The sequence below is a fragment of the Scomber japonicus genome, chromosome 6 (assembly GCF_027409825.1).
Source record: "Scomber japonicus isolate fScoJap1 chromosome 6, fScoJap1.pri, whole genome shotgun sequence".
NCBI classification, from domain to species: Eukaryota; Metazoa; Chordata; class Actinopteri; order Scombriformes; family Scombridae; genus Scomber; species Scomber japonicus.
Genome location: NC_070583.1, coordinates 16,684,489 through 16,711,181, shown reverse-complemented (window position 1 = coordinate 16,711,181; position 26,693 = coordinate 16,684,489). Strand labels below are relative to the sequence as shown.

Sequence of the window (26,693 nt, the reverse complement as noted above, 5' to 3'; positions counted from 1 at the left end):
TGCTGGCATGTCATTGAACACAATGCTGCTCTCCTCCAGTTTGCATTAGGGTTGCTTCATTATTAAGGAGGGGCAGGACTGCTGAGTCATTATGAATAGCTGCTAAACATTTACCTGCATTGATTCAATGTTAGATAAAAGAGGGATGAAATGAAATCACTAAAGTCACTCATGTTTGGGGAGTAAAAATAACACAAATCATTTTTTACTGTGGACAAAACTAAGCTAACAGGTTCATTTCCACTCATGGACTAGACCCACCCTTTCATTTCTCTCGCTTGTCTTTTGTTTTTGTTTTTAGAACCATGATAATGTATTTTGTGAAGCTGTTGAGACAAGATGCCCATGCTGCACTTCTCTATTTCATGTAAATAGAGGGGGGTGTTTGGGCAATACAGAGGTTGAATGGTTCATTTTGGCCAGAAACAAGACAAATAAAGCGTTAATTTAACAAGTACATTGCAAATAAAATATTCTATTAATGACTAGGCTAGTTTTAACTAATTAATTAACTAATGTTCTAATATTTTTCAGGGCCCTTGTCAGTCACAGGTCCTTATCTTCCTAACCCCCTTACACCCCTCCTATTGAGAAGTAGCCTAATTCATGCACTTACTTTTTTCTTTCACTTTATGTTGTTGTTAGCTTATTAGCTTTGTTTAAATAGTTTGAACTCCGTTTCCAAGTTACTTTAATTAACCAAACTATATTTGTGTTTAGGGTAGCTCTGCTGTAGTTCAACTTCTCCCAGTAAGTAATTGGTGCACTGTATATGTGTCCAATCTACTACTCTGTTATTATTTTGGCAATGATCGTGATATTACTTTAATTATTACCTTTTCATTATCACAATATTACACAATGACCTTGTTATTACCGAGCTGGAATGTGGGATGACTTTGTCTTGAATGTTGGTTCTTGGTTTAACATCAATGTGTTTTTGAAGCATTGTTATTACATATCGGAGTGTCTGAGGGTCTGAGGGGTTAGTGGATGTACTGACCAGAAACGTGGGAGACCCGGACCTGTGTGTGTGACTGGAAAATCCTGCAGGATCCCGTATAATGCATTACATCTGAGTCCTCCCAGGTGTCCGCCTCTGCAGGAGCCAGGAGGGTGTGGCCTCTGTGTGCGTGTTTATTACCTGCTCAAAGTGAAACACATACACGTCAGTCGGAAGTTTGAGCGCAGACAGTTGAGCAGAGCAGATCATAGATTAAACATGCAGAAGTCTTTAAGTGTGTCCTCTGAGAGCTCCCTCCCTCCACCGGACGAGGATGTGGACTCGGTCTGTTCTGATGACCTGATGGGGTCTCAGTCTCGTCGCTGGCTGGCGGATCTTCGGTCTGATGACATAGTGGACCACGGATCAGGGAACACCTTCGGCCGGGATGGACTGTTCGTGGACTATAACTTCCCCCTGGGGGAGCTGGAGATGCACTCCGGGATCAAGTGGAAACGACCAAAGGTAAAGAAAACTAAGACTTCCTATGCAGGGCTGGTTCAAAATAAATCACCCCAAAACAGTCCAAACATTTGTATTTAATTACAAGCAAACATTAACGGAACATGGACTGTGCAGATATCCAGTCAATTATCATCTGAAGCATCTGCTGCATGAACGTGACGACCAAGGTTATTATAGTTTTGAAATTTTGTTTGCTTTTTTTTTTTTAAATTTCAGTTCAGTTTTAGTTAGTTCAACGAGTGATTTAGTAGTTTCAGTTTAGTTTTTATTTTGAGGAATTGACTAGTTTCAGTTTAGTTTTTATTTAGTTTTAGTCTTAGTCTTAGTTTTTCGGGTATTAAGAGAAAGCCTTGACTTGTAGAAGCTGAAAAGGATGAAAGAATAATTGACACCAAATATGGTTTATCATCAAGTCCTTTTTAATTTCATTCTTTAACCACGAAGCATAGCGGCTACTGCAGGACAGGAAGTCATCGAGGGAGAAAACGAAACGACAACATTGTAGTTTTTATTTAGTTTTTAAAAAAATTTTATTGTAGTTTTTATTTTAATTTCAGTTAATTAAATTATTTTCTCATTGCTAGTTTTAGTTTTAGTCTTAGTTTTAGTTAACTATAATAACCCTGGTGCAAACAGCATTAGAATGTAGTTCCGGCCAGCCACAGTTCATCAGCTGTATACTGCCTGGTAGCTTCGTTCATGGCAGTCCATCATATTTTATGACTTTATCACATGTTTTTTTTATTGTAAAACTTTATCTACTCTGTAACTATAGGATCAGATGGAGATGAAGACTAAAAAAATAATTTCATAATGTGAACTATCCTACAGGAGTACACAGAAGTAAAGCTGCAGAATATGGAAATGCCCAAAGTACTTAAAGAATTGCTCTTAATTACAGCACAGAGGAAATGCACTTTGGACTTCACAGCTCTGCTCCTCTTTATAAAATGAACTATGTAGATGAATAATTAACCTACAGTTTGTTATTATTATGTGTAGCCAAAAGGCAATAAGTAAAAAGTGGGCATATTTAGTCATTAAAATAAAACACTATTTAAATAATAACAATAATAATAATAAGGTTATTTGTATAGCACATTTCATACAAGAAATGCAGCTCAAAGTACTTTACAGCATGTACTTCACATTAAAATAATATTAAGGAACACAATAACATATAAAAACAACCAAAAAAGATCAATGTAATATAAGATGGAGAATAAAAATAGTAATATTGGTAAAATACAAAAAAAAAAATAATAATAATAATAAAGTTGAAGTAGTGAAAACAGACTAAATAGTATAAAATCAAGTAAATTACAATATTTTAAAAGAAGTTAGTGCATCAGAGGGAAGATGACTGATAGGAAAGCTACTTAAAGGCTAAAGTGAAGAGGTAAGTTTTTAGCTTTATTTTAAATATATTTAGCAAGCTGCTTACCTGATATCTAAATACAGTGTGCTCCATAGTGTTTTGGGGGTGTTATTGACGAAGTCTGCATCCCTGATTTTCTTTTGGCTGTGAACCTCCATTAAACCAGCAGCAGATGATCGCAGTGCTGTTGAAGGCAAATAGTTCAGACAGACCATTAATGGACGACCTTAAAGTAAATTCAGTGCAGAGCAGCTAAAACTGGACTAGTGTGTTCACTCCTTTTGGGTCTATTTACATAGTAATTATAAGGTATTTAGTGCAAATAATTAGTATTTATTTAAGAAATTACAATGTAGTAATAATAATAATAATAATAATAAGCAGAGATGATCTCAGTGGTAGGCTGTTTCAAAGTTTAGGAGCCAGTACGGCAAAAATAAATTGGTCCCCTTCTTCATTTTTAAGCTGGACTCAGACCTGAGGGTAGTAAGGACTAAGAAGTTGTATACTCTAGATATAGGCCATGCAAGCCACTTTAAATGAACTCTGTGTGAGAAGCATTGTGTTCTGCTCAGTAGTCTATTGAATCTATCTATGGAATTGTGAACAACAATAATTGAAGTCAGAGGATATTTCTCTGTATTGCTAAAAGAGTAAAACAGCATGTTGAAGTATTCAGGGAATGGTGCTGTTCTGACAAGCTAATCCTATTTAACTCATACTCATCTAACGTTCTCTCTCTCTCACCTGTCTCTCTTCTTCGTCTCCTTTCTTTCTCCTCCTCTTTTTCTAACTACTCGACCTCCCTGCTGGTTTTAGGAGCTCTGTGCATCACCTCAGTTTATAATTGATGGAGCTTCCCGTCTGGATATCTGCCAAGGGAAACTCAGTAAGTAGCCAACTATTGTAGTGTTGCCAAATACAGGTTTTTTTCAGATATGATGAATGCAGAAACCGTTAGCGACAAGACACATGAGGAAAAAACATGTTCAACTTTAAATTATTCATTAAATCAAATGAATCAGATCCCTACATTGTACCTGTTTAGTCATCTGAATTAAGGAAACCGTCCAGGTTCCATTTCATACACTTTTTGTTTTTTGTTTTTGTTTTGGTCTGTTTTTTATTTCTCCTGCAGTTAGACAAAATCACATAACACAGAGTTTGACAATCATCACTGTGATTTTTTGAATCAACATAACAAAACTACAAAGAGGCCAAACCATCAGTGGTAGAAATAGGTACGGTATCTTTATTGCTCCCCCTAGGGAGAAATTCAAAATTGACACAGCATAGCCATGTAATAGTGAAAAAAGTGATAAAAAAAATAAATACAAATAAAATAAAATACTATATACAATAAAAAATGTGTGTAAAATAATCTGCAATTATATAAATCTACAATATACATAAATTCCTGATACTATACTGGGATTAAACAGTAAGGACAGCCTCAGTCTTTTTAGTGGGATTGGGAGGTACTGGGAGCTGTGGTGTTGTACAGTCTGATGGCTGATGGTATGAAAAAGCTCCCAAAGCACCATGAGGCACGTGGCTGGACGTGCTTCTGCTTGGTGTAGACAGGATGAGAAGGAACCTGATGCGCCTGCTGATGAAACATGCCAAATAATGATATATCAATCAATCAATCAATCAATCAATCAATCTTTATTTGTATAGCGCCAAATCATAACAAAGTCATCTCAAGACACTTTCCACATAGAGCAGGTTCTAAACCGAACTCTTCGGGTTTTAATTTTAAAGAGACCCAACATTCCCACATGAGCAAGCACTTAGTGACAGTGGCAAGAAAAAACTCCCTTTTAACAGGAAGAAACCTCAGGCAGAACCAGGATCAAAGTGGGTGGCCATCTTCCTCAACCGGTTGGGGTAGAGAGGAGAGAAAGGAAGGATAGAGGAGAGAAGCACAATGAAAATCAACAATGAAGCTAGTAGGTCTGGGACTGAAATCTGTCATCCAGACGTCTACGGGCCCAGATTACCTGTGAGACGAGAAAGCACAGACAACTCTGGGGAAGAAGTTTAGGTTATTGAATGCATGGTTTCTGGTATTCAACCTAAGATGACCCAACGTCATGTGAGGTTTTGTAATGGAGACTTATCTACATAAACTTTGCATACATTTGTCTTACCCTTGTGAGCCCTTGTGACTATTTTTTGTAATTTATCTTCAGGACATAAACAATTGAACAATTGACTACTATATATGACTGAATTAGGGTAAGGGTCAGGTTTTATGATGCAGGTTTTTTCTCTTAGTCTTAAATCCAATTTAGAACAACTCAGTGAGGAAGAATAACCTTCAAACATTAATTGTGTCCAAAGTAATCTGAATCCCAATCTGAATACCAGATTGAACCTGTTCCTCTGGTACAAATACTTCATTCCAGTCAGATCACAGATAACTAATACAATGCTGCATTTAAGTGGTTCTTGCCTTGTAAACTCAGACAGAATATTCCCAAAATTCACCACCTGGAAGTTGCCTTGAAAAAGCTGATGAAGTGAAAATAGAAGTAGTAAACCTGGGTTACCAGTTTAGAGGGAAAAATATCAAAATCACATACCAGACTGCCATCATTACAATCTAATAATATCAAATGATAATTTTGAAAGTTGACACAGGTAGTCTGCATCCACCCTGAGTCAACTGACTGATTAAAAAAAATAAAAATAAAAAATAAAAAATACGTGCGTCATGTATGTAGCTTATTGTCGTGGATGTTTTGGGCTTGTTATGCAATGAATGACATGTGAAAGAAGGGTAGGTATTATAAGCAAATGCTGCAGCCTTTACCTTTTCGGTTGGAAACAGCTTTATTTATTTAATTTTTGGCTTGTCATCAGTTCCGGTGGAGATGTGCAACTTCTTGTTGACCCTGGCCCTGCTTATCACACCCTGTTTTCTTTTCTTTAGATGACTGCTGGATACTTTCTGCTATTGCATCACTCTCTTTGCATCCATCTCTGCTGAAAAAGGTTGTACCTCCAGGACAGACCTTCCAGGACGCATACAACGGCTCCTTCACCTTCAGGGTAAATACCTGAATGCGGCCTAACATGCTGCAGCACAGTCATGCAAATGTTTTTTCAAGGTTCAAAGGATATGTTCACATGTTTCTGTTATCATTGCTCTTACTTTGGAAGATAGCCACTTGGTTTGACCCACTCAGACTTACTGAAGCCTTGCATAAGCTTTAGATACTTTGCATTCTGCCCAAAACAATGACTGTTGATTTTGTTCCCATCACTTTCATTGAAAGCAGATTAGGAACTGATCCTTTTATGGCAAGTATGAACAGCAGGAACATTTTACAGCAAGCAAAACCTGTTTCAATGTATATAATGGCACTAGAAACGTGAACCTTTTCTTCTTCTAGATAATACCAAAGAATTAACTGCATGTTTACAGAAGCACAACCTGTCTCTTTCTCTTTAAATTAATCAATGACAATAGCAAAAAAGACGATGTTGAATATGAAACTGTAGCTTTAATCTAGATAATAATTCATAAAGCAGACAGAGATATAAGACAACTTTACTGTTTTTTTACAGCCTTTGTAAAGCAGTTGAAAAGGAGGCCTCTGGCTTTGTGACAAAAAAAAGCACCACACCCTTTTTCTCTTTTCATAGTTCTGGCAGTACGGTCAGTGGGAGGAGGTGAAGATAGACGATTTGTTGCCGACTCAGGACAACAACCTTATCTACCTCAGATCCCCAAATAAACTTGAATTTTGGAGCTCCCTGCTGGAGAAAGCCTATGCCAAGTGAGTATAAGTGTGTGTGTGTATTTGGAAAATACACTCCTTGAATTACAATGCTTTTTCGATGACCTTTGAAGATGATTTTTATCACGAAAATAATCACATAAAGGGCAGAAGATCACTTTTAATCTGGATTATTCCACAATTACCAAAATATAAAAATGTCCTGGTCAGAGTGCATTTATTTTCACAAGGTCCTTTTAATTCTAATTACAACAGTATGAGCTGTTTCTAGCAACACCTTGCGAAGGAATGTTGTATTTTATCACTTCTCAAAGGACATCAAGTCCATCAGGCTGTTATCTGTTTTGCTGAACACCTTCACAGTATGCTCTGAAAACAGAAGCCGCTCCAGCACATTCTTGGTCCTCTATTGTCTGTTACAGATGTTTCATAAGTTATATTCAATATTAAAAACGTTAGCTTCTTATAAATAAATTGTTTCTTTATCCAATTCCACTTAGCACTGAATGAAATGATCTATAACCATATATAACAAATATGGAAACACACGTACATGCACATACAGACAAATACACACATATGCTTTGAATTAAAAACAGCTGAAAAAACTTAAAAAATATATAACATACCTGGATCTTAACCTCTTAATTCCTAAGAATCTGCTTTTTGCTACTTGCTCAGTCAGGAGCTTGGTGTTTGACTTGTGTTTAGTTTGGCTAGAAATGGTTATGCTGCCTTACTATCTGAGCTTCTCCTAAACAAAAAAGTATGTCATGTGATTATGTTCTTGAGTCTTAAATGCCCTGTGATATGTTTACTTATGCAGGTATCATCTTGCCCCTGCAATTGGTGGCTCTAGTGATTAACAGATTCATTTGGTACCATTCCCCATCTCTCTCTGTCCTTATTTCCTGTCCTGTGTACTCAACAATGAAAGGCATAAAATCCCCCACAAAATATTTTAATGCACGTGTTGTGTTTGTGTAACTTTATTCTTACACTGTGTCTAGCTGAATTTGTCTGGCAAGCTGTTTTTCTGTCAGCCCGTCTGTCTGTATTTCTCTCTGGATTCCCCAGTTTCACACTTTTTAAAGTCTGGCCAAAATATGCCAGAGGGAAAGATACCCACATTTTTTATAAGGTTCAAAGGATGTGTTCACAATTTTCTGTTATCATTGCTCTGCTACAGATCAACAGAGAAACAAAAATATGGAGCATAGTACTAAGAAAACTTACTTTGGAAGATAACCACTTGGTTTGACTCACTCAGACACAAAACAATGTTGATTTTGTTCCCCATCATTTACGTTGAAAGCAGATTAGGAACTGATCCTTTTATGGCAAGTATGAACAGGAACATTTTAAAGTAAGCAAAACCTGTTTCAATGTATATAATGGCACCAGAAACTGTTCAAAATAAAATGTGAACCTATCCTTCTTCTTGATAATACTAAATAATTAACTTCATGTGTCACTTTATTTTTAAATTAATCAATGCCAATAAAAAAAAAAAAAATACAAGCGCCCCCCCCCCCCCCCAAACTCATGTACCTCCAATAAAAACCTTCTTTGTGGTGCTGTCAAATAGATGGTGTGATAAATGAGCTACTGTCTGTCAGTAATTCTCTCTGGATTCTCCAGTTTCACACTTTTTAAAGTCAGCAGTTACTTGTCAAAATATTCCAGAGGCAGCAAAAAAAAAGCTTTGTACCTGTGAATAATATTGCATGTATGTCGCTCTTTTTTCATTTCAGAGCAAATTGTGTGTATGCATGAGGTTGATTTCAGGCAAAGAAATCATCCTCAGACAAAATTCACAGAGAAAGATTTAAAAATGTGTGGCTCCCTAATATCTCAAAACCTGCTCATCTATATACCATAAACCATGTGGGAACTGCCTGACATTTTTGTCCTTCCCATGTCACCTGTCCCAGGATGAAAGGTGGCTACAGAGCACTGGACATGGGCTTCCCTCATGAGGCCATGGTTGATATGACAGGTGGGGTCGGTGAGGTTTTGAGCATTGCCTTGTTGCCCCGACACCTGCCAGCCATCATTAGAGAGCTACTGGATAAAGGAGCACTTGTCAACTGTGGCTCAAGCCAGGTATGCAGAGATATTGACTTGTTAGATCTGGTTTAAATCTGTGGACCTGTTGGGCAATACCAAAGCAGTACACTCCCCCCATTGAGGGTTTGATTTGATTTGATTTGATTTGAGATGAGTCATATAATTGTGTTATTTTGACTTTTCCCCCTGTCATGACTGTGGTTGGATGTGTTTGTTTATGCAGGGTCCACTGGAGCAGAGGAATGAATTTGGAATCATGTTCAGGCATGCTTATTCTGTGACTGCAGTGGAGAAGGTAACTGTATAGTATGGCTGTGGCTCAGGAGGTAGAGCGGTTGTCCTCTAATTGGAAGATTGGCAGTCCACATGTCGATGTGTCCTTGGGCAAGACACTTAACCCCAAATTGCTCCCAACTGTGTGTGAATGAGAATGAATGGTTAAATTCCCCCTGATGAGCAGGTTGGCACCCTGCATGGTAGCTCCTGCCATCAGTGTATGAATGTGTGTGAATGGGTGAATGAGTTGTAATGTAAAGCGGTCGTAAAGACTAGAAAGGCGCTATATAAGTACAGTCCATTTACCATTTACCATATAGGTAGCTCTCATCGCTTGTATTTGTCTTGTCAAACTTGACTCCAGTCTTAATCTTTCACATCCTAAAACAAGAAAAGGTTAGGTTTTAGGTTAATAATGTTAAAAACATAGCTAACAGATTTTTTTTTACATGTTTTTAGACCAAACTTATCAAAGCCTTAAAAAACCCTTTGAATTTGAGTTATCGGCAAACATATCAACAGCAGGTGAGAGTCTGCGAAACTTAGAGAGCAGTAGGATTCCTCCTACTAAGGCCACAAATACTAACTGTACATGGTTTGGGTCTAAAGTTAGATAGATGTTATATTTCTAGACCTTACAGTAAAAGTGCTAATTCATCATAGCCTGTTCTTCTCATTGCTCTCACCTTTTCTTTTGCTCTTCCCTCCCAGGTAAAGACATCTTATGGCCCTGTGGATTTGGTGCGAATCCTCAACCCATGGGGCAACACAGAGTGGGAGGGTCCATGGAGCGACTTTAAAGGGTAAATTTATCTAGTTTTAAGTCATTATGATACACTTTTTAGATCCTTATCTGTTTTAACTGCTACATGTTTTAACTGGGTAAAACATTTTAGCCGTCAGACTTTTGAATCTGGAGTAAATCATACTATCTAAAGACTATCTGTGCCCGCCTGATGAAATCCCTTAATTTGCTAGTATCTCATTCATCTCAGCGGCCCACAGTATTTGTAAGTCTCACTCCTTGGAGGACCTTAGACCTAGAGGGACTTATCTCTGCCCAAGCCAAGATAACACTGTGGAGTCTTCTTGTGTAGGTTTTTATCCGGAGTAGCTAAACCTGTAGCAGCTGCACTACATGTTTGCTGCTGTATACCTGCAGCAGTATAAAGGTTCAGATATGCTCATACAAACAGAAAAAAACAGATAAAGAAGAACGGTTTCCCCTTAAAAAGCAGGGCTGGTCCTCCAAAATGAAAACAAATGGGACTTTTTTAAATAGGGAGGCACTATGTTTTTTTGGATTTCAGTTGTATGTGGATGATTAAAGGATTTTCTTTATGAACCCTTTGTCTCTCTCTGTGCAGTCCAGAGTGGAGCACTGTGAGCACCGAGGAACAGAAGAGACTGGGGAGAGTCAGCCGGGAGGACGGGGAGTTCTGGTGAGTTAGTGGCGTTATTGTGTGTCCGACCGTCTCTCTGTGACACACTTCATAGCTCGGGTCGGGCACTTGGGTGATGCTATCGTTCATCAATGGCTGACAGTCATTGACCACTGTAACATCATAATTTAAAATTCCCCCATCACTTGTCATCTGTCCATCTTTTGCATGTATTAAATTACTCTTATTGGAATTTTACTCACAAAGCTGTTATTGCACTCGGTATTGTGACGAGTGTAGTTAGTTATTGTCAACTCGACCTTCACTGTGTCTCCTCTGCCCCGCCTGCAGTGAAACACAGGAGAGGAGAGAAACTCAATGTGACCATGAATGACAGGAAAACGCAGTGTTTATTTATGTTATTTACCTGATTTGAGTGTACTAATTTCATTTCAGGTCAGTGCAAGCGTCCACTGCGATTTGCTATGATTTATGGTCATGTTGAGTTTCTCTCCTCTCCTGTGTTAAACTGCAGGCGGGGCTGAGTGCACTGTTTGAGCTCCACAGAGTGAAGTAGAAGAGAGATAGTTAGCCAGGTGAATTACTCGAGATGACACTTGTCATGTTACTGTGCAAGTAAAAAGCCAATAATGGTAATTTATGCATATAATCCGCAGTACCATGATTTGAGATGACTTTTGTTGTGATTTGATGCTATATAAATAAAGATTAAATAAAGATTGATGAAGATAACCCCCTCCCCCCATGGTGATAATCTCATCCATTGTGAAGTTTCACTGTTGACATCTTCATATCTGTAGACATCGCCCAACTCTAAATACAACTGACTCTAATTCTCACTGTCCCTACACAGTAGACATGAACGAAAACATTCAGACATTTAAATCTCAACCACAACAGGAACCACGAGACAAACAAGACATCTTACCTTGTAATTTCTTTTCTCCTGCACACCCAAGTGCCTTTTGCTTTTACGGCTTTAAGACTGATTTTAACTGAAAATATTAAAATCAGTCTTAGAAATAAAAACTAGTCCTAGGTTTAACTATTGAGAACAATAAAAAATAGTGTCATACAAGTTTGGGACAATTAAACCACATACAGTATTTGAAGAGACCGGCTCGTCAGTTCACTTTTTCTGTCTCCATCAGGATGTCAGTTTCAGACTTCCGGCAGAACTTTGACGTAATGGAAGTTTGTCATCTGATTGAAGGTCTCGACGAACCAGGCGCCAGCCAGCATTCATGGTGCTGCACAATGCATCATGGGGCCTGGGTGCCTCACATCTCAGCAGGAGGCTCGCCCAGAGGGGGTAAGACACATGATGATCCATGATGAGAAAATGTTTTGGTGTTTCTAAAAATCATATTTGAGTAAGAAGCCTCTTTTTGTCCTGATATGCTCCCATGTGCACTGTTGATTTACTGTAATGTACTCAACATTTAAAGCTTTCCACCATATTCAGGATTTCCCACAAAGGACATAAGGGACATAAAAGTGCAATATAAAGAAAATTGTATTTGTAAAAGTATGTGTGTGTGTGCGTTCGTTTCCAGGTTGGTTTTGGCAGAACCCTCAGTTCCAGTTCGTCTTGTCAGAAGTGGACACCGATTCATCCAACTCTCAGAAGACCTGCTCTTTCATTTTGGCTCTGATGCAGAAACAGCGGGGGCGTAGGGGCAATAACCTGCCTATAGCCCTGCATATATATCCGGTACACACACACACACACACACACACACACACACACACACACACACACACACACATGTTAACACACATATGTACACAGACTAAGTTGATTTTAGTTATTAATTAGCTAAATGATCAATAGTAAAATAACCTGCAACCAGGCTTGGGGAGTAAAGGAATACATGTAACAGCATTATGTAATTAGGATACAATAAAAAGGTAACTGTATTCTGCTACAGTTACAGAAAAAAAAGACGTAATCTGATTACAGGTACATTTTGTAAAAATGGGGATTATTTAGTAGGATTACAATTTTACAATAAAGAACAATACTACCATGCACTGTAAAAGTCCCAAACGTGAGCAGAGCAAAAGTGAGAGGGAAAATGATCTCTCTGATCCACGATGGTCTGAGTAGTGGATGATACTGCATGACTCGTGCAGCGGGTGTACACACACTTCACACACACTGTGAACTGAAAAGTTGGCAAGGGTGTTTGTGGCAAAGACTCAAAAATTTGTTAAAAGAGAGCTTGAGTTGATAACAGCTTGTAGTGCACATTACTGATGTCCACTGATATGACTGTGTATGCGTAATATCAGACACAAAATATTCAAAGTAAGTATTTTATATGCAACTTAAGACACATCTGGAAGGATTTTTTAAGAAAATGACGCTACATGGATGTCAATGAAACTGCAACAAAGAGAAAAACCTACTCACTGGCTGGGTTTCATTTTCAGCCCACAATCACTATCAAAGTGTTTATGTGGGAGTTGTGTTTCAGATTCATTAGATGATTGAACTTCAGCTCTGACTGTGTTTCCCCTTTGACACCTTGCACTTTAAAACTTGTCTCGCCTGAACAGGGACTTCAACACTGGACTCTCAGATTAAAAGTCTGATGCTCTACCTACTGAGTTATCCAGGCTTTGCAAAATAGTTAATGTTTACAGTCCCATAAACCTGCAAATACTTCAGAATTACTTTCCTTAAACTTATAAAAATTCTCTGACCCTGAAACCAAGGTACAATACTTTTAAAGCATATTGATTGTTTTAAAAATGACACTAAAATGAAACAGTATGGTGCGACTAAGAAATGTTGCCCCCAACTTGATGGGAGTTAGGAGGAGTGGCTGGAAACCCGACTGCCGCTGAAGCCATAGCGGTCGCTGTATTAACACAGAGGCAGACAACATTAGCTTCCTTTCCACACAGCTGCAGGATTTATTCTGCTTCACAAAAGTATAGTGAACAAGTATACAATTTTATAGTGCATAACTACTTATTTCTTAACTATCCATTACACAAATGCATACTCTTTAGGGGAATATTAACCCACCTGTACAGAAGCAGACAACATTAGCTTCCTTTCCACTCAGCTGCACTGCCTCCATGGGGTTTTATGTTCCTCCTAACCGCTATGCGCCCTCTGCTGACATCTTTTAGTATTACACAACCACTTTAACCAGTAAAGTACACTGTAATTGGCATTTAAATCACGGTTTAGAACACAATTCAAATAAATTATTATTTTTTAACAATCAACTGTAAGATAGTCCCTTAATGAACTGACTTTTTTCACATCTTTGAAATTTCCTTTATATCACCTTTCAAATACATATGCTGCATTTTTTTACCCCTGGTGCCAGGAGAAGTTTTAAGCTGCCTGAATCAGACAGCAATAAGAAAAATGCAAATCTAGCTCCTAACATTAAAGTCTGGGAATGTGGAGCGCCCTCCTAGCAGTGGTTACAGCGCATGTCATATACTTGCAACACCACTGGTTCAAGTCTGGCAAGGGACCTTTGTTGTATGTCATACCCATAACTCTCTCTCCCCTTGTTTCCTGTGAGTCCCTCTGCCACCAACTGTCCAATGAAGGCAAAAAAATAGTTTGGGAACATGAACAAGGCCAGTTGAGAGCATTACTGTCTTTATTGTATGTATCTATTATAAGAGTGCGCTATATCTCCAGGCCCCTCCGAAGAAGACACACCTGTTGCCCGAGGACTTGAGGGTGCTACCGCTGGTCCTCAGCAGCCAAACTTACTTTGCACGTCGGGAGATTGTTCTCCGCCACTCCCTTCCACCTGGTCGTTACATCATCATCCCGTCTACCGCCGAACCCAATCAGCAGGGATCATTTCTCCTCCGGGTGCTGACAGAGCAGGGCAACACTGCCACGTGAGTCCTGGATAAATCTATCAGTAAAGTTTAGATTTTGTTGTTTTCATATAGCTTGAGCTGTGACGAGCAAGAAAAAAAAATACCCATGAGACATGATTATCATGTAAACAGTTAAAATGTTGTAAAGGTTGCATTTAATATCTGGGAACATACTGTGGGAGTGTAGAATATGAACTGTATGTAAGGGTTAATTTAACAGGTTTAAGACAGAAATCTGAACCTCATGGAAGTTGAAAACTGTTGAGATTCAATATATCGTCCCCATCAGTGTCCCAAAGGTCCAGTTTTGTCTTTTTAACTTGGTCATGTCCACCATTATTGGTGAGTATAGGATTGTTTCTCTGGATGTTTGACTTTAAAATCAGTGATTTTATGATAATTTAATGTGTTTTATGTAATTTCCCCCCCAGTCCAGCTGAGAAACCAGCAACAGACGTCCCTTCAACAACAGAGGTAGGAGACACATTAACATACATTAACATCCATGTTACACAGGCATGTCCAAACTACTCCATAAAGGTTTGTGTGCCTGCAGTTTTTTGTTCCAACCAAATAAGAGCACACAATTCAACTATCAAATCAACTATGTGAAGACTTAGATCAGTTCATTAAAAGAGTTGAGCCTGGTGTACTCCTGCTTGGTAGGAATGAAAACCTGCAGCCACATAACCCTTTATGGAATAGTTTGGACACCTCTGATGTTACATGATTTCTTGGAAGCACTATATGCAAATGTTGAATATCTTCACTGTTCTTTGCTTCTGAGTAAAGCATCTTTAAACTTGTTCTGCCTGAATGGGGACTTGAACCCTGGACCCTCAGATTAAAAGTCTGGTGCTCTACTGACTGAGATATCCAGGTTCTATTTTGCTTGGAGATGGAATGCACTTCATCGTAGGATTCATACATAATAAAAATATCTGAGATATTGTTTTAGTGTAGTGAGTAGTTTCAGACACAACTACTGACCTCTACAGCTGAGTTCTTGTATTTCACTTCAGTTATTGACCTCCACACAGGAAATGAGACTGAAATAAAGTGCATCAGTGACAGTGTCAAGCATCTTAAAACTTGTCCCGCCTGAACAGGGACTTGAACCCTGGACCCTCAGATTAAAAGTCTGATGCTCTACCGACTGAGCTATCCAGGCTCTGAAAGACACAAGAAATCTCTCAGTCAGATAACCAAATAAGAGGAGGTGTATCGTTGAGTGTAGCAGTGACAGTGTCAGCACACATCGTCTCTCTTTACTTTGTCAGCTTCAAGTATCTTAAAACTTGTCTAACTCACTGTGCATCCTGAATCAAGACCTTAAATTATAATTTAGGTAGTTAAGCTCCAGAGACACACGTGAAAAACAGATTAGTATAGTGTATACTTTGAAGGAGTATAGTATACTATAGTATTCTGTAGTAGAGCTACAAGAAATCAGTTTACTTTAAGGAAAAGATGCAATTTTAACATCAATCAAGCTGTGACTTTCAAACAAAACTGTCAAACTTAACAAAGCGATTTTTTTAATCTCCAACTGACTGAAATTTAATAACTTAGCTTGACTGAGTTCTTTGATAAATTTCATCATTTATCCAGATTGAATGCATCACAGCCTCCAAACTAGTTTGAAATGAGTAAAGAATTGAGGCACAGATACTACGCATTATACTAGATATGTGTACTATAGTTCAACATACTTCTGTGTCAATAAACAGTAGTATGCGCCATTTCGGACACACTGAGCTATAATTATCATGTCCCTTCCTGAGAGCCTCCTTGCTGGTTGGAGACGTATAACCATGGTAACCCGTGCCAACCATAAAGTCTGAACTAATTTAAAAAAATAAAATAGCCAAGTGAAATCTTTCTTGAGTTTAAATGTTGTTGATGTTACACCAGAGCTACGTGATTGTCTGTTATGTTATTTTTGTCGTTGCCACTGCTGGTTTCACACTAAACAAACCTGACATATTGCTTCAGTGTAGTGAGTAGCATGTTAGTGAGAGTTTCAGACACAGCTACTGACTTCTACAGCTGAGTTGTTCTTGTGTTTTATTTCAGTTCTTGACCTCAACACAGGAAATGAGACTGAAGTAAAGTGGTTCAGAGTAGAAATGACAGTGTCAGCACACATCTTCACTCTTTACTCTGTCAGTTTCAAAAATCTTAAACACAGGGACTTGAACCCTGGACCCTCATTAATAGTCTGATGCTCTACCGACTGAGCTATCCAGGCTCTTGAAGATGCTGGACTTCTCTCAGTCAGATAACCAAAGAAGAGGAGGTGTAGCATTGAAATGTTAAATAGCCTAACTCATTGTGCATCCTGAATCAAGACCCTACATTAGCATTTAGGTAGTGAAGCTCCAGAAACACACATGGAAAACAGATTAATATATAGTAGTCATAGTATACTGTTTCTGTAGTGGAGCTACAAGAAATCAGTTTACTTTAAGGAAAAGAAGTAATGTGAACATCAGTCGAGCTGTGACTTTGGGACAACACTCTGAAACTTAACAGAGAATTTCTCTGACTGACTGAAATTTAATAACTCATTCAAGAATAAAGTTTTCTTCTTTAGATTGACTGAGTTCTTTGGTTAATGTTATCATTTATCCAGAATGAATACATCACAGCCTCCAAACTAGTTTTAAAGGAGTAAAGAGTTGAAGCACAAATACTATGCACTATAGTTGATATGTGTACTTCCATTCAACAGGAGCAATGAGTTTCAGACACAGTCACTGACTTCTACTTATATTTTGCTTCAGTTCTTGACCTCCACACTGGAAATGAGACTGAAGTAAAGTGGTTCAGAGTACAAATGATAGTGTCAGCACACATCTTCTCTCTTTACCCTGCCAGTTTCAAGCTTTTTAAAACTTGTGTCGCCTGAACAGGGACTTGAACCCTGGACCCTCAGATTAAAAGTCTGATGCTCTACCGACTGAGCTATCCAGGCTCTTGAAGATATTTGATTTCTGTCAGTAAGATAACCAAAGAAGAGGAGGTGTAGCATTGAAATTAAAAGTGTTAAATAGCTTAACTCATTGTGCATCCTAATAAAGTTTTCTTCTTTAGATTGACTGAGTTCTTTGATTAATGTTGTCATTTATCCAGAATGAATGCATCACAGCCTCCAAACTAGTTTAAAAGGAGTAAAGAATTGAAGCACAAATACTATGCACTGTACTTGACATGTGTACTAATGTTCAACAGGAGTGATGTTTCAGACACAGTCACTGACTTCTACTTATATTTTACTTCAGTTCTTGACATCCACACTGGAAACGAGACTGAAGTAAAGTGGTTCAGAGTAGAAATGACTCTCTTTATTCTGACAGCTTGAAGAATCTTAAAACTTGTCACGCCTGAACAGGGACTTGAACCCTGGACCCTCAGATTAAAAGTCTGATGCTCTACCGACTGAGCTATCCAGGCTCTTAACATGTAGTAAACTTCTCTCACTGAGATAACTAAAGAAGAGGAGGTGTATTGTTGAATTAAACATGTCAAATAGCTTAAGGCAAGGCAAGGCAGTTTTATTTGTATAGTGCATTTCATACACAATAGCAACTCAGTGTGCTTTACATAAAACAGAAAAACATGAAATTTGAGAAACATTAAAACATACATTTAACCCCCCAACAGCTAAAAGCTGCTTCACCATGTTTAGTTTGAACTCTGGGCTCAACTATCTGACCTGAGTCAGTAGATCTCAGAGCTCTACTGGGTTTATATTCTACTAACATGTCATTCATGTATTCTGGACCTAAACCATGTCTCATTATTTTATGATGATTTATAAAATTCTCTGACCCTTATACCAAAGTGTCACAATATATATTAATGCATATTAATATTTAAAAAACAAGATTGGGGGGCAAAAAGAAACAGTATGGTGTGAATAAGAAACACCAGATTTTTAAATCAAGGACATGCGAGGAGGAGTTATACACATACATAACATAAAATATCAATTTTATTGATACAGTAAATGCTTAACTCACTGCACATCCTAAATCAAGAACCTAAATTGTAATTTTAGGTTTCCCTAACTACTATAAATTCCTCACACAGTCCCTTACAAAAGACGTATGCATTAGTTTTATTTGTGACTCCTATTTAAAAGTGTGAATGTGCTTGTCTGTGTGTGCAGCCCTGTGGTAGACTGGTCTTTCCTGCTGGGTGAATGTTGTCTGAATGTAACAGATTAGCATGTAATAGATGCTAATCTGCACAACAAGACAAAACAATGTAGTACAGAAAATAGATCCATGCAAAATATAGACACAGGGGTTGTTTTTTTTAAAATCAATTTATAGCATTTGAGTGCTTGATATGCTGCATCAAAGCAATATTATTCAGAAGAAAATTGCAGTGCCTAATATAAGGACAGCAGGTTTTTATTAGTGAAGATGAAGACTTGTTTCTCAATTCAGGTTTTGTATTTTCTTCCTGCAGACTTCATTTCCTCACCAGGCTGCTCTTCCTTCGCCTCAATCTACAAGACGTCTGTTTAAGAAGCACTGCAACAAGGTCAGGTTAACCTGCACACATAGCTGCTCTACATTAACCTGATTTAAGGTGCTATATGTATATTTGCAACATTGTAAAATGACTTTATTCCCAGTGAGATTAGAGAATCACAAGAACTCATTAAAATATCATTTCTGGCACTTCTTTGAACTGTTCTGGTGTAATAAATTTAATCCATCTGCTGCTCCAAGCCAGTATATATGTGTGTGTGTGTGTGTGTGTGTGTGTATGTGTGTGTGTGTGTGTGTGTGTGTGTGTGTGTGTGTGTTACATCGGCCATTATGTCTTTTGTTCTGAATGTTTCCTGCTTTATGTCATCAGAGAGGATTTTGCAAACCAGCGCACCTCCTGGAACTACTGACAGAGGCCATACGGGGAGGAGGTCAGTGATGTGTGTCTGTTTCCTTTCATAGAGGATTGTTTCCAGATTTTTATTCATAGGTCATCTCTGAAGTTATTTATGTTTGCAAGCTTTGTCCAAAAGGTAGCAGTAAAGGATTCTTTCAGGAACAAAAACAATACAAGTATATTGGATTTTTTACAATAGTTTAATCTTTTGATTTTTAGTATCAAGCTTGGCAATGATTGGTCTGGAGTCACAATATATCAAAGACATCTATACATCATCAAAGAACCAGAGCTCATTGATTTGAAGCCATCCGCACATCTAGTATTTGACTTGATTGATCTGCTGAGCTAATATTACATTTGTAACAGTCTGGAGCACTAACGACCACTTGACACAAGTGGCATTGTGAACACCTCCACAGAGGTTAAATACCTGGGTTTCTGGGTTCAGACTAGCTCAGACTGGTCAGACATGCAAGAACTGATGAAGCCCCTCAGATAAGAGGTGAAATGTCTTCATAGACATATAACAAGTCCAATTGCTTTCGATTCAATTACCCAGATATAACTATGACCTGAAGGAATGATTGGTACAACTACTGCATGTCTGTGAAGCACATCTCTGCCCCCCCCCCCCCCCCCCCCCCCCACACACACAGTAGCTTCATAGATTTTGGTGTCAGGTCCCCACACCCCCCTCTCTACTGAAACAGGCTGTTTGGGGTTCATTAACACAACAGTATTCAGGACACTTGTTACCTTGCAGTATTTAAGCTAATCGCAATCAATATTTAAATTAAAATGCATTTGCAGAAATTCTTTTTCATTTTAAGAATGTGGCTGCGTTATTTGACTCATAAATTAAATGAATCATCAATCCACCTATTTGCGTTTTAATTGTCTTCTTAAGGACTGCTCATTCTTTCACTTAATTAAAATGAAAAAGAAAAATACATTTTATGAGGCAAATAATGCAGCCACATTCTTAAAATAAAAAAGCATTTCTGCAAATGCATTTTAATTTAAATATTGATCACAATTTGCTTCCATATTGCAGACATGCTGATCACACCACTGACACACCCAGTAGTAAAGCAGTTCTAGTATCATGTTTTAAACGACACTTCAATCACATCTCTAACTGAAAAATTCACTATATGACTGCATTTCCAAATAAATACTAAAATATATGATCTAACTTGTGTTTCAGTGTTAGCTGGCAGTGAGAAGTGTTTGGCTCTGGAGCACTGCAAGAGCCTGGTGGTTCTCATGGATGTATCCTTGAAAAAGATTTAATAAAACACAGTTTTGGAGATCATTCACATTCCGCACCAGCAGACTGACAGACCGACTGACAGACCAGCTGACTGTGAGTGAGTGATTGAAAGAACAAGTGAAGAACTGACTGATTTATTGGCTGGATCTGTCTGTGAGGGGTATACAAAAGAATTAAGATCTGAATAGAAATTTGGTGTATTCTTGAATTTTAAAAAAAGCCGCTTTCATGTTGACCCTCCTGAGTGGTTTTTAACATCCAGATTTTATTTAAGTGTTGCCATGTTGCCTTGTTTGTAGTGGAGCATGTCAGAGCCTGGATAGCTCAGTCGGTAGAGCATCAGACTTTTAATCTGAGGGTCCAGGGTTCAAGTCCCTGTTCAGGCGAGACAAGTTTTAATCAGGTTATAGCAAACAAAGACTGCTCACCAACTGCTGCTTTGAATGACCACATTTGTAGTGTGGATCAAAATACATAAACATTTCATTTACATGGATTAAAAACCTGTACCTGTATTTGTTATCAGGATAACAATGAATTGTGACCCCAAATCTTAGCAGATGTAAATGCAGTCTGTACCGTGTGAACACATTAATAAGAAACAAAGTGGTCCAGTAACTTTAAAAGTCACCAAGCTCTGCCTTTTTCTGCCAGTTTAAGCAAGTCCAGCAAAAAAACTACAAGTAGCAGCAGCTAGAAGTGATTTAGAAATGAGTGACATCTGTTCACACCTATGACGCAACATGTCTCCCCTTCGCTAGCAACTGAGAAAACAAGAATATGTTTCAATACGAGGTGTAAATGCAAAGATCCATGGATTGGATGTCATTATCTAGGTAGAAATTATATGTTAAAACCAGATTGGGAATATTTGAGTCAAGAGTCTAGAAGTCATTATCTGTGCTTCAATCCCTTACTCTTAGATTACCTTCAGACCTGAAACCTGGTGTCTGTTCATCTAGTTTTTACTCTTAAACAGGTTAGTCAAGCAAAAAAGCTAATTAAAAAACTTTTTACACATATAATTAAATTGCAGATGGTGAAGAGGCAGCTAAAGAAACAGTTTGGAAAAAAAACAAAATGTATTAAATCTTTAGAGTTTTTAGTACATTGATTTCTTGTATATCAATTACAGATACTATGACAGGTATTGCTTCATGCACACATTTAGCATTTATTTGATGATTATATTTCATATTTGACTCCTGATTGTGCTTGCCTTCAATATCTGCCATCTTAAAACTTGTCTCGTCTGAACAGGGACTTGATCCCTCAGATTAAAAGGCTGATGCTCTACCGACTGAGCTATCCAGGCTCTGCTGAGAAGGTCCCATATGCTGAATTCCCTCCCATTTTAATTTTCAATATATTTACTCATTACTCTTATAAAACAAATAGACTTTAGAATGAAATAGCAGAAATGATTTAAACTCAAAAGCCGCAGCATTGTCGATGGAGCAAGTGACTCAAGAAGCCTCCATATTGGAATTTCATAGCAGCTGGATAAAGAAGAAGCTTGAGAAGAACAGGCTCATCTTCCTCTTTTGTGCTGGAAAGTTTAGATATTTTGCTCAGGCTGCCATTTTTTTCTGTGGTGGTTTCATTAGTTTAAAGTAATTATACTACTGTCTTAAAATAAAAAAAAGTTTGACTGTAAAGTGACTACGCTTCTTCTGTCTTTCATCAGCTGGCTTGTGGTGTTATTTCTGAGTCGTCACTGTTGAGAGTCATTGAGATATTTTCCTTTTAATTTCCTTGACCTCAGTGTTTTTTATAGACCCAAGGCATCGCCCAGCTAAACTGGATGGAGTTTCAGAGTCTGTGGGACAAGATCAGGAAGTGGACGGTGAGGTTATCAACACGCTGTAACACACCACAGCTGGAACGTTCATGAGAAAATGCGGCTGGTTAAATTGGAAGCTGCATGTAAAAATCTACTTGTGTACAGATGCATTGACAGGATGTCTTAGTTCATTTGCTTAACGTACTGATTTCCTGTTTGTCTGTTAGTTTTGCAAAATTATTACCAATTTTATGTCAGTGATAAACCAAATTGTATGAACTACCATAGCTAAAAGGATGGTGTCCCAGAAAAATAGTACACAATATGTTTAGATTGGGTCTGTGGAAATGAGAAAACTAGGATTTATTCATGTTTTCTGAGTGTAAAGAGAATAATTGATCTTCTTCCTCCTCTGCTTAGTTTAGTTTTGTTCAGTTTTGTTTTTATTAGTGTTTTTGTTGTTCTTTTTCTTCTTCTTCTTCTTATTATTATTATTATAAGGTGAATAAAGAATATTAACCGTGCAGTATATAATAGTATATAATAACCGCACTACCATTTTCCAAATTTAACTCATACATTTTATACTATACTATAATAATATTTGCATTACATTCATGATTTGAACACATTTTTTACAACTATGTTCATCTGTAGTTTAGTCAGGGACGAGACAGTTAACACATGATCAAATCTGGATCTGAGGGGACTGAATTGAACTTGTGTGTGTGTGTGTGTGTGTGTGTGTGTGTGTGTGTATGTGTGGGTGTGTAGGTGTGTGTTTAAGGAGTATTTTCATGCATTCATTAAGCTGTCTTTATTCTCCTCTCAGGACATCTTCCTGACGTTTGACAAGAATAAAACCAAATTCCTCGAGTATCGAGAGGTTGCCCCCGCACTAAAGGCAGCAGGTAGGACTGAGGACACACATAAGTGATATAAATGACTACGTATTTCATTACAGATTTTTCAACTGTTGATGTTTAACCCTTACATACTGTTTCATTTTTACATTTGAAAGCAGTAAATACATTCTTAATACGTATTTTTAGCCTGAAATGTTTTGACCCATATTTATTCAAAAATGTAAATTCTGTTACATTCTTCACATTTAATAGAGTTCATGTTTTTCTCCATAAACAAGTATAAAAACTGAATAGTAAACTCTCTCAGCTCTCTGAAAGCTTCATTAAGGATTAATCTAGCTTATTTTCTGTGACTGATGACGCATTTGTGAATGATTTGTTGTGCAGAAATTTGGTAGAGGCTAATTATGAGAGTGATACTGTGAAGAGTCTGAATATGAACAGTATGTGAGGGTTAAATACAAGCGTGGCCTTCATTGGATTCTGGTTTCTGGTTTCTGGTTTCACAGTTCAGGCTCTGCATCTGTCTCGACCAACAGGGGGAGCCAAAACACTTCTCTTTACTTCTTCCTTTCTGCTTTTTTAAAGCTTTCCTGATAGTCCTCAGAGGTGGAGATACTTTGTTGTATTTATTCTGATCACATTAACAGTCACATATATATTTGATGTGTTTGAGTTACATAAAGAAACAGCAAACATTATATGTTGAGTTTCTTGTTACTAAAGTCCTGTGCTCTACTTTTGGGTAGATGAGGTAACCCTTTAAAAAAAAAGATTCATGCATGAAGTAAGGAAGTTTACAATAAATGAATGTAGCAACTCTCAGCACAGTTAGAATAAAATGTCCAGAGTACAGATGCTGGATAAATGTGAGGCCAATTGCAGTAAAGCATTAATCAAGTGGTAAGTATTCACACCTTCCTTTACTGGTGCACTTTATTTTAAAAGTATTTACACCTCAATAAACTAGTGTGAACTTTTTCCTCTTGGCCTCCTGAAGTCATAAAAAATACACCCATAACTAGATTTACCTCCAAAACCTCCAATAGTTAACTATGAATTATTTTTAAATGAGCTACTTTAGACTTTTAGTGAGGGAAATGTTTAAATACATACTTTAACTTCTTTCTTCTTTCTTTATTCATAACTTTCTGGAGCTTACATGCTGTCAGCTCTAACAACTTTACAACAGTGTCCACATGTGTGCATTTTAATATGTGAGATCTTTTGACAGTTGTACGACTCATCTGAGGAAATGTCTCGCCCAGTTTCTCTGCATCTGTCAGTTACAGTGACTTGAAAGTGATCGTAGTGTGTTTTTCTGCTCTGTTTCCTGCTGCAGGGATCGTGGTGGATGATTTAGTGATGCAGCTGGTTGGACTGAGATACACAGAGCCAGACTTGACTGTCAGTTATCCCGGCTTCTTGTACCTGCTGATGAAACTGGAGAGCATGATCCGTAAGGAAGGGAGATGGGGAAAGAAAGAGGGAATGGGTGATTGGTTAGAAAGAAAAAGAAAAAGAAATGGAGAGGAGCTGGATGCTAAAAATTACAAACATGTTTAAGTTGTATAAATCACATCCAAAATACTTCAAACATATACTGCTGAGAATGACCTCTACAAGGCCGACAGTCTCTCTAAATATGGAGTCTCCATTTACAGTAAAGTTGATGTTTGAGTTTGAGGGAAAAGCTGGAAATATAACAATGAGAGATATGTTGAAAAGTTATATGTTTGTATACTTACTCACTCCAGTAAATAAATGGGAAAAAAAGAAAGTTATCATCTAGTAGATGCAGAATATCAGGTTAAGATTTATCACAAACATATATACAGTACAGATGCTGGATAAATGTGAAGCCAATTGCAGTGAAGCATTAATCAGTGACAAATATTCAGACCTTTATTGGTGCACTTTATTTTAAACATATTTACACCTCAATAAACTAATGTGAACTTTTTCCTCTTGGCCTTCTGAAGCCATACAAATCACACCCATCACTAGATTTACCTCCAAAACTCAAACAGCTAACAATTATGGTGACAAAATGAATTAATTTAAATGAGCTACTGTAGACTTTTAGTCAGGGAAATGTTTAAATTGATACTTAAACTTCTTCTTTCTTCTTTCTTCATTCATAACTTTCTGGAGCTCACATGCTGTCAGCTCTAACAACTTTACAACAGTGTCCACATGTGTGCATTGACAGTTTGACAGTTGTACGACTCATATGAGGAAATGTCTCGCCCAGTGTCTCTGCATCTGTCAGTTACAGCCACTTGAAAGTGATCGTAGTGTGTTTTTCTGCTGTGTTTAAATTAGTTAGGGGTTAAGTTAGGGTTAGTTTAAATATACACTTCAACTACTTCCCCTTTCTGGTCTCCAAACTTTAGACTGGTACTGTATCTATAAAGTTAAAAATCTGGTGCCAAACATTAACATTAGGGCAACAGCAATTTGGCAAAACTTCACTTAGTGTGTTTACATCATGTTCAGATTGGTAATGTTTGCGATGCATGGACAAAGAGAGGTGGAACGTTTCGAAAGTCACAGAAAAAGCCTCCTGAAGTGAGTTTATTCTACTGACATTCATCCAAAACCATCTCAGCTGACCTGATACATTACACTTCACTCACCTACTGCTGCAGGTAGAATAAGCCAGTGAAAGTATCTGTACATCATGTATTTCTGTTTCTTCTGCAGAGAAATTTCAAGCATATGACATGGTGGGAATGGGAACTGTAACTGTCAGCTACAGACAGGTATGAACAGCAACTCCTTTCTTTCCTCTTTTTATCTGTTAGCAGGTGTGATATATGTTAAAAATACTTTATCTCTGTTAAACATATACATTTTTGGGTGATTAATACAAAGGTGTTTTGTTCTCTGATTGGTTCCAGTGGCTCCACATGACCATGTACAACTGACCTGATCCACTCTGACGCTTTGCCAGGATTTCCTTTGTGTAGTATTTTTTGATGGATGATTTTCATTGTGTAGTGTTAAGTTTTTTCGAATGAAATAAAGTGATTTTTACTGAATAGTTCAGCAGCAAACAGGAAAAACACTTCCAGTCTAATATGCTAATTTAAAATAAGCTTGATTGTTCAACACTGAAATTGGCTCTTTTTGTTTATCGATCCATAATTAGAGCTTCAGACAACACTTATATTCATACCAATTAGTCAATCAGTTGATTTATCATTTAGTTGACTCAGCATTGTTTCTCCACTATGCATTTCTTAAGTAGAAAAAAGTACTTGACAACAGGTTTAAAATTTAAAGCTAAAAGGCCAAATTAAGGAATCATCCATTAATCTTAAAGGATATCTGAGACGTGTTTGTAAAAAATGTATGTAGTGATTTTAGACTCATTACTTGAGTTTGTTTCTGACTTTTTTTTAAAGGATAATGCTTGAATAAAGAATATAGAGTCAAAGTGTGTGAAGTCCTTTATCAGGGTTATTAGGTAACTTCCATAAGCATCCAGCTTGCTCATGCCTTTCTGTGAGGTTGTAGAATTATGTGGATTTTAGACCGGCGAGGAACCATATATGGTAAGTCATTGAACTTGATTTGGAACATAAAAATTAGTAAAAATTTGGAAATAGTCACAAAAGCAAAAAAGTCATGTCATTTCTCTATAGGGTTGAAT

The 26,693-nt window shown here is 37.6% G+C and overlaps 1 protein-coding gene across 2 annotated transcripts; it reads left to right on the top strand.

The window, feature by feature from the left end:
• Positions 1-1,203: 1,203 nt before the first annotated feature.
• On the top strand, positions 1,204-26,020 carry zgc:85932 (uncharacterized protein LOC405875 homolog). 2 transcript variants are annotated; one of them, XM_053320935.1, is made up of 20 exons: positions 1,204-1,468; positions 3,666-3,735; positions 5,785-5,903; positions 6,501-6,634; positions 8,530-8,701; positions 8,889-8,960; positions 9,653-9,744; positions 10,309-10,383; positions 11,496-11,656; positions 11,901-12,058; positions 14,018-14,226; positions 14,640-14,682; positions 18,688-18,762; positions 19,084-19,144; positions 20,321-20,385; positions 22,164-22,232; positions 23,002-23,080; positions 24,378-24,494; positions 25,742-25,800; positions 25,939-26,020. In XM_053320935.1, the coding sequence occupies exons 1-20, from the start codon at positions 1,223-1,225 to the stop codon at positions 25,963-25,965; spliced, it is 2,103 nt and encodes a 700-aa protein (XP_053176910.1). In that variant the 5' UTR covers positions 1,204-1,222; the 3' UTR covers positions 25,966-26,020. The 2 variants fall into 2 exon arrangements, with proteins under 2 accessions (XP_053176910.1, XP_053176911.1); XM_053320936.1 differs by lacking the exons at positions 24,378-24,494; positions 25,742-25,800; positions 25,939-26,020 and adding an exon at positions 23,488-23,743 and having other exon boundaries at positions 23,002-23,150.
• The last annotated feature ends 673 nt before the right edge of the window (positions 26,021-26,693 follow it).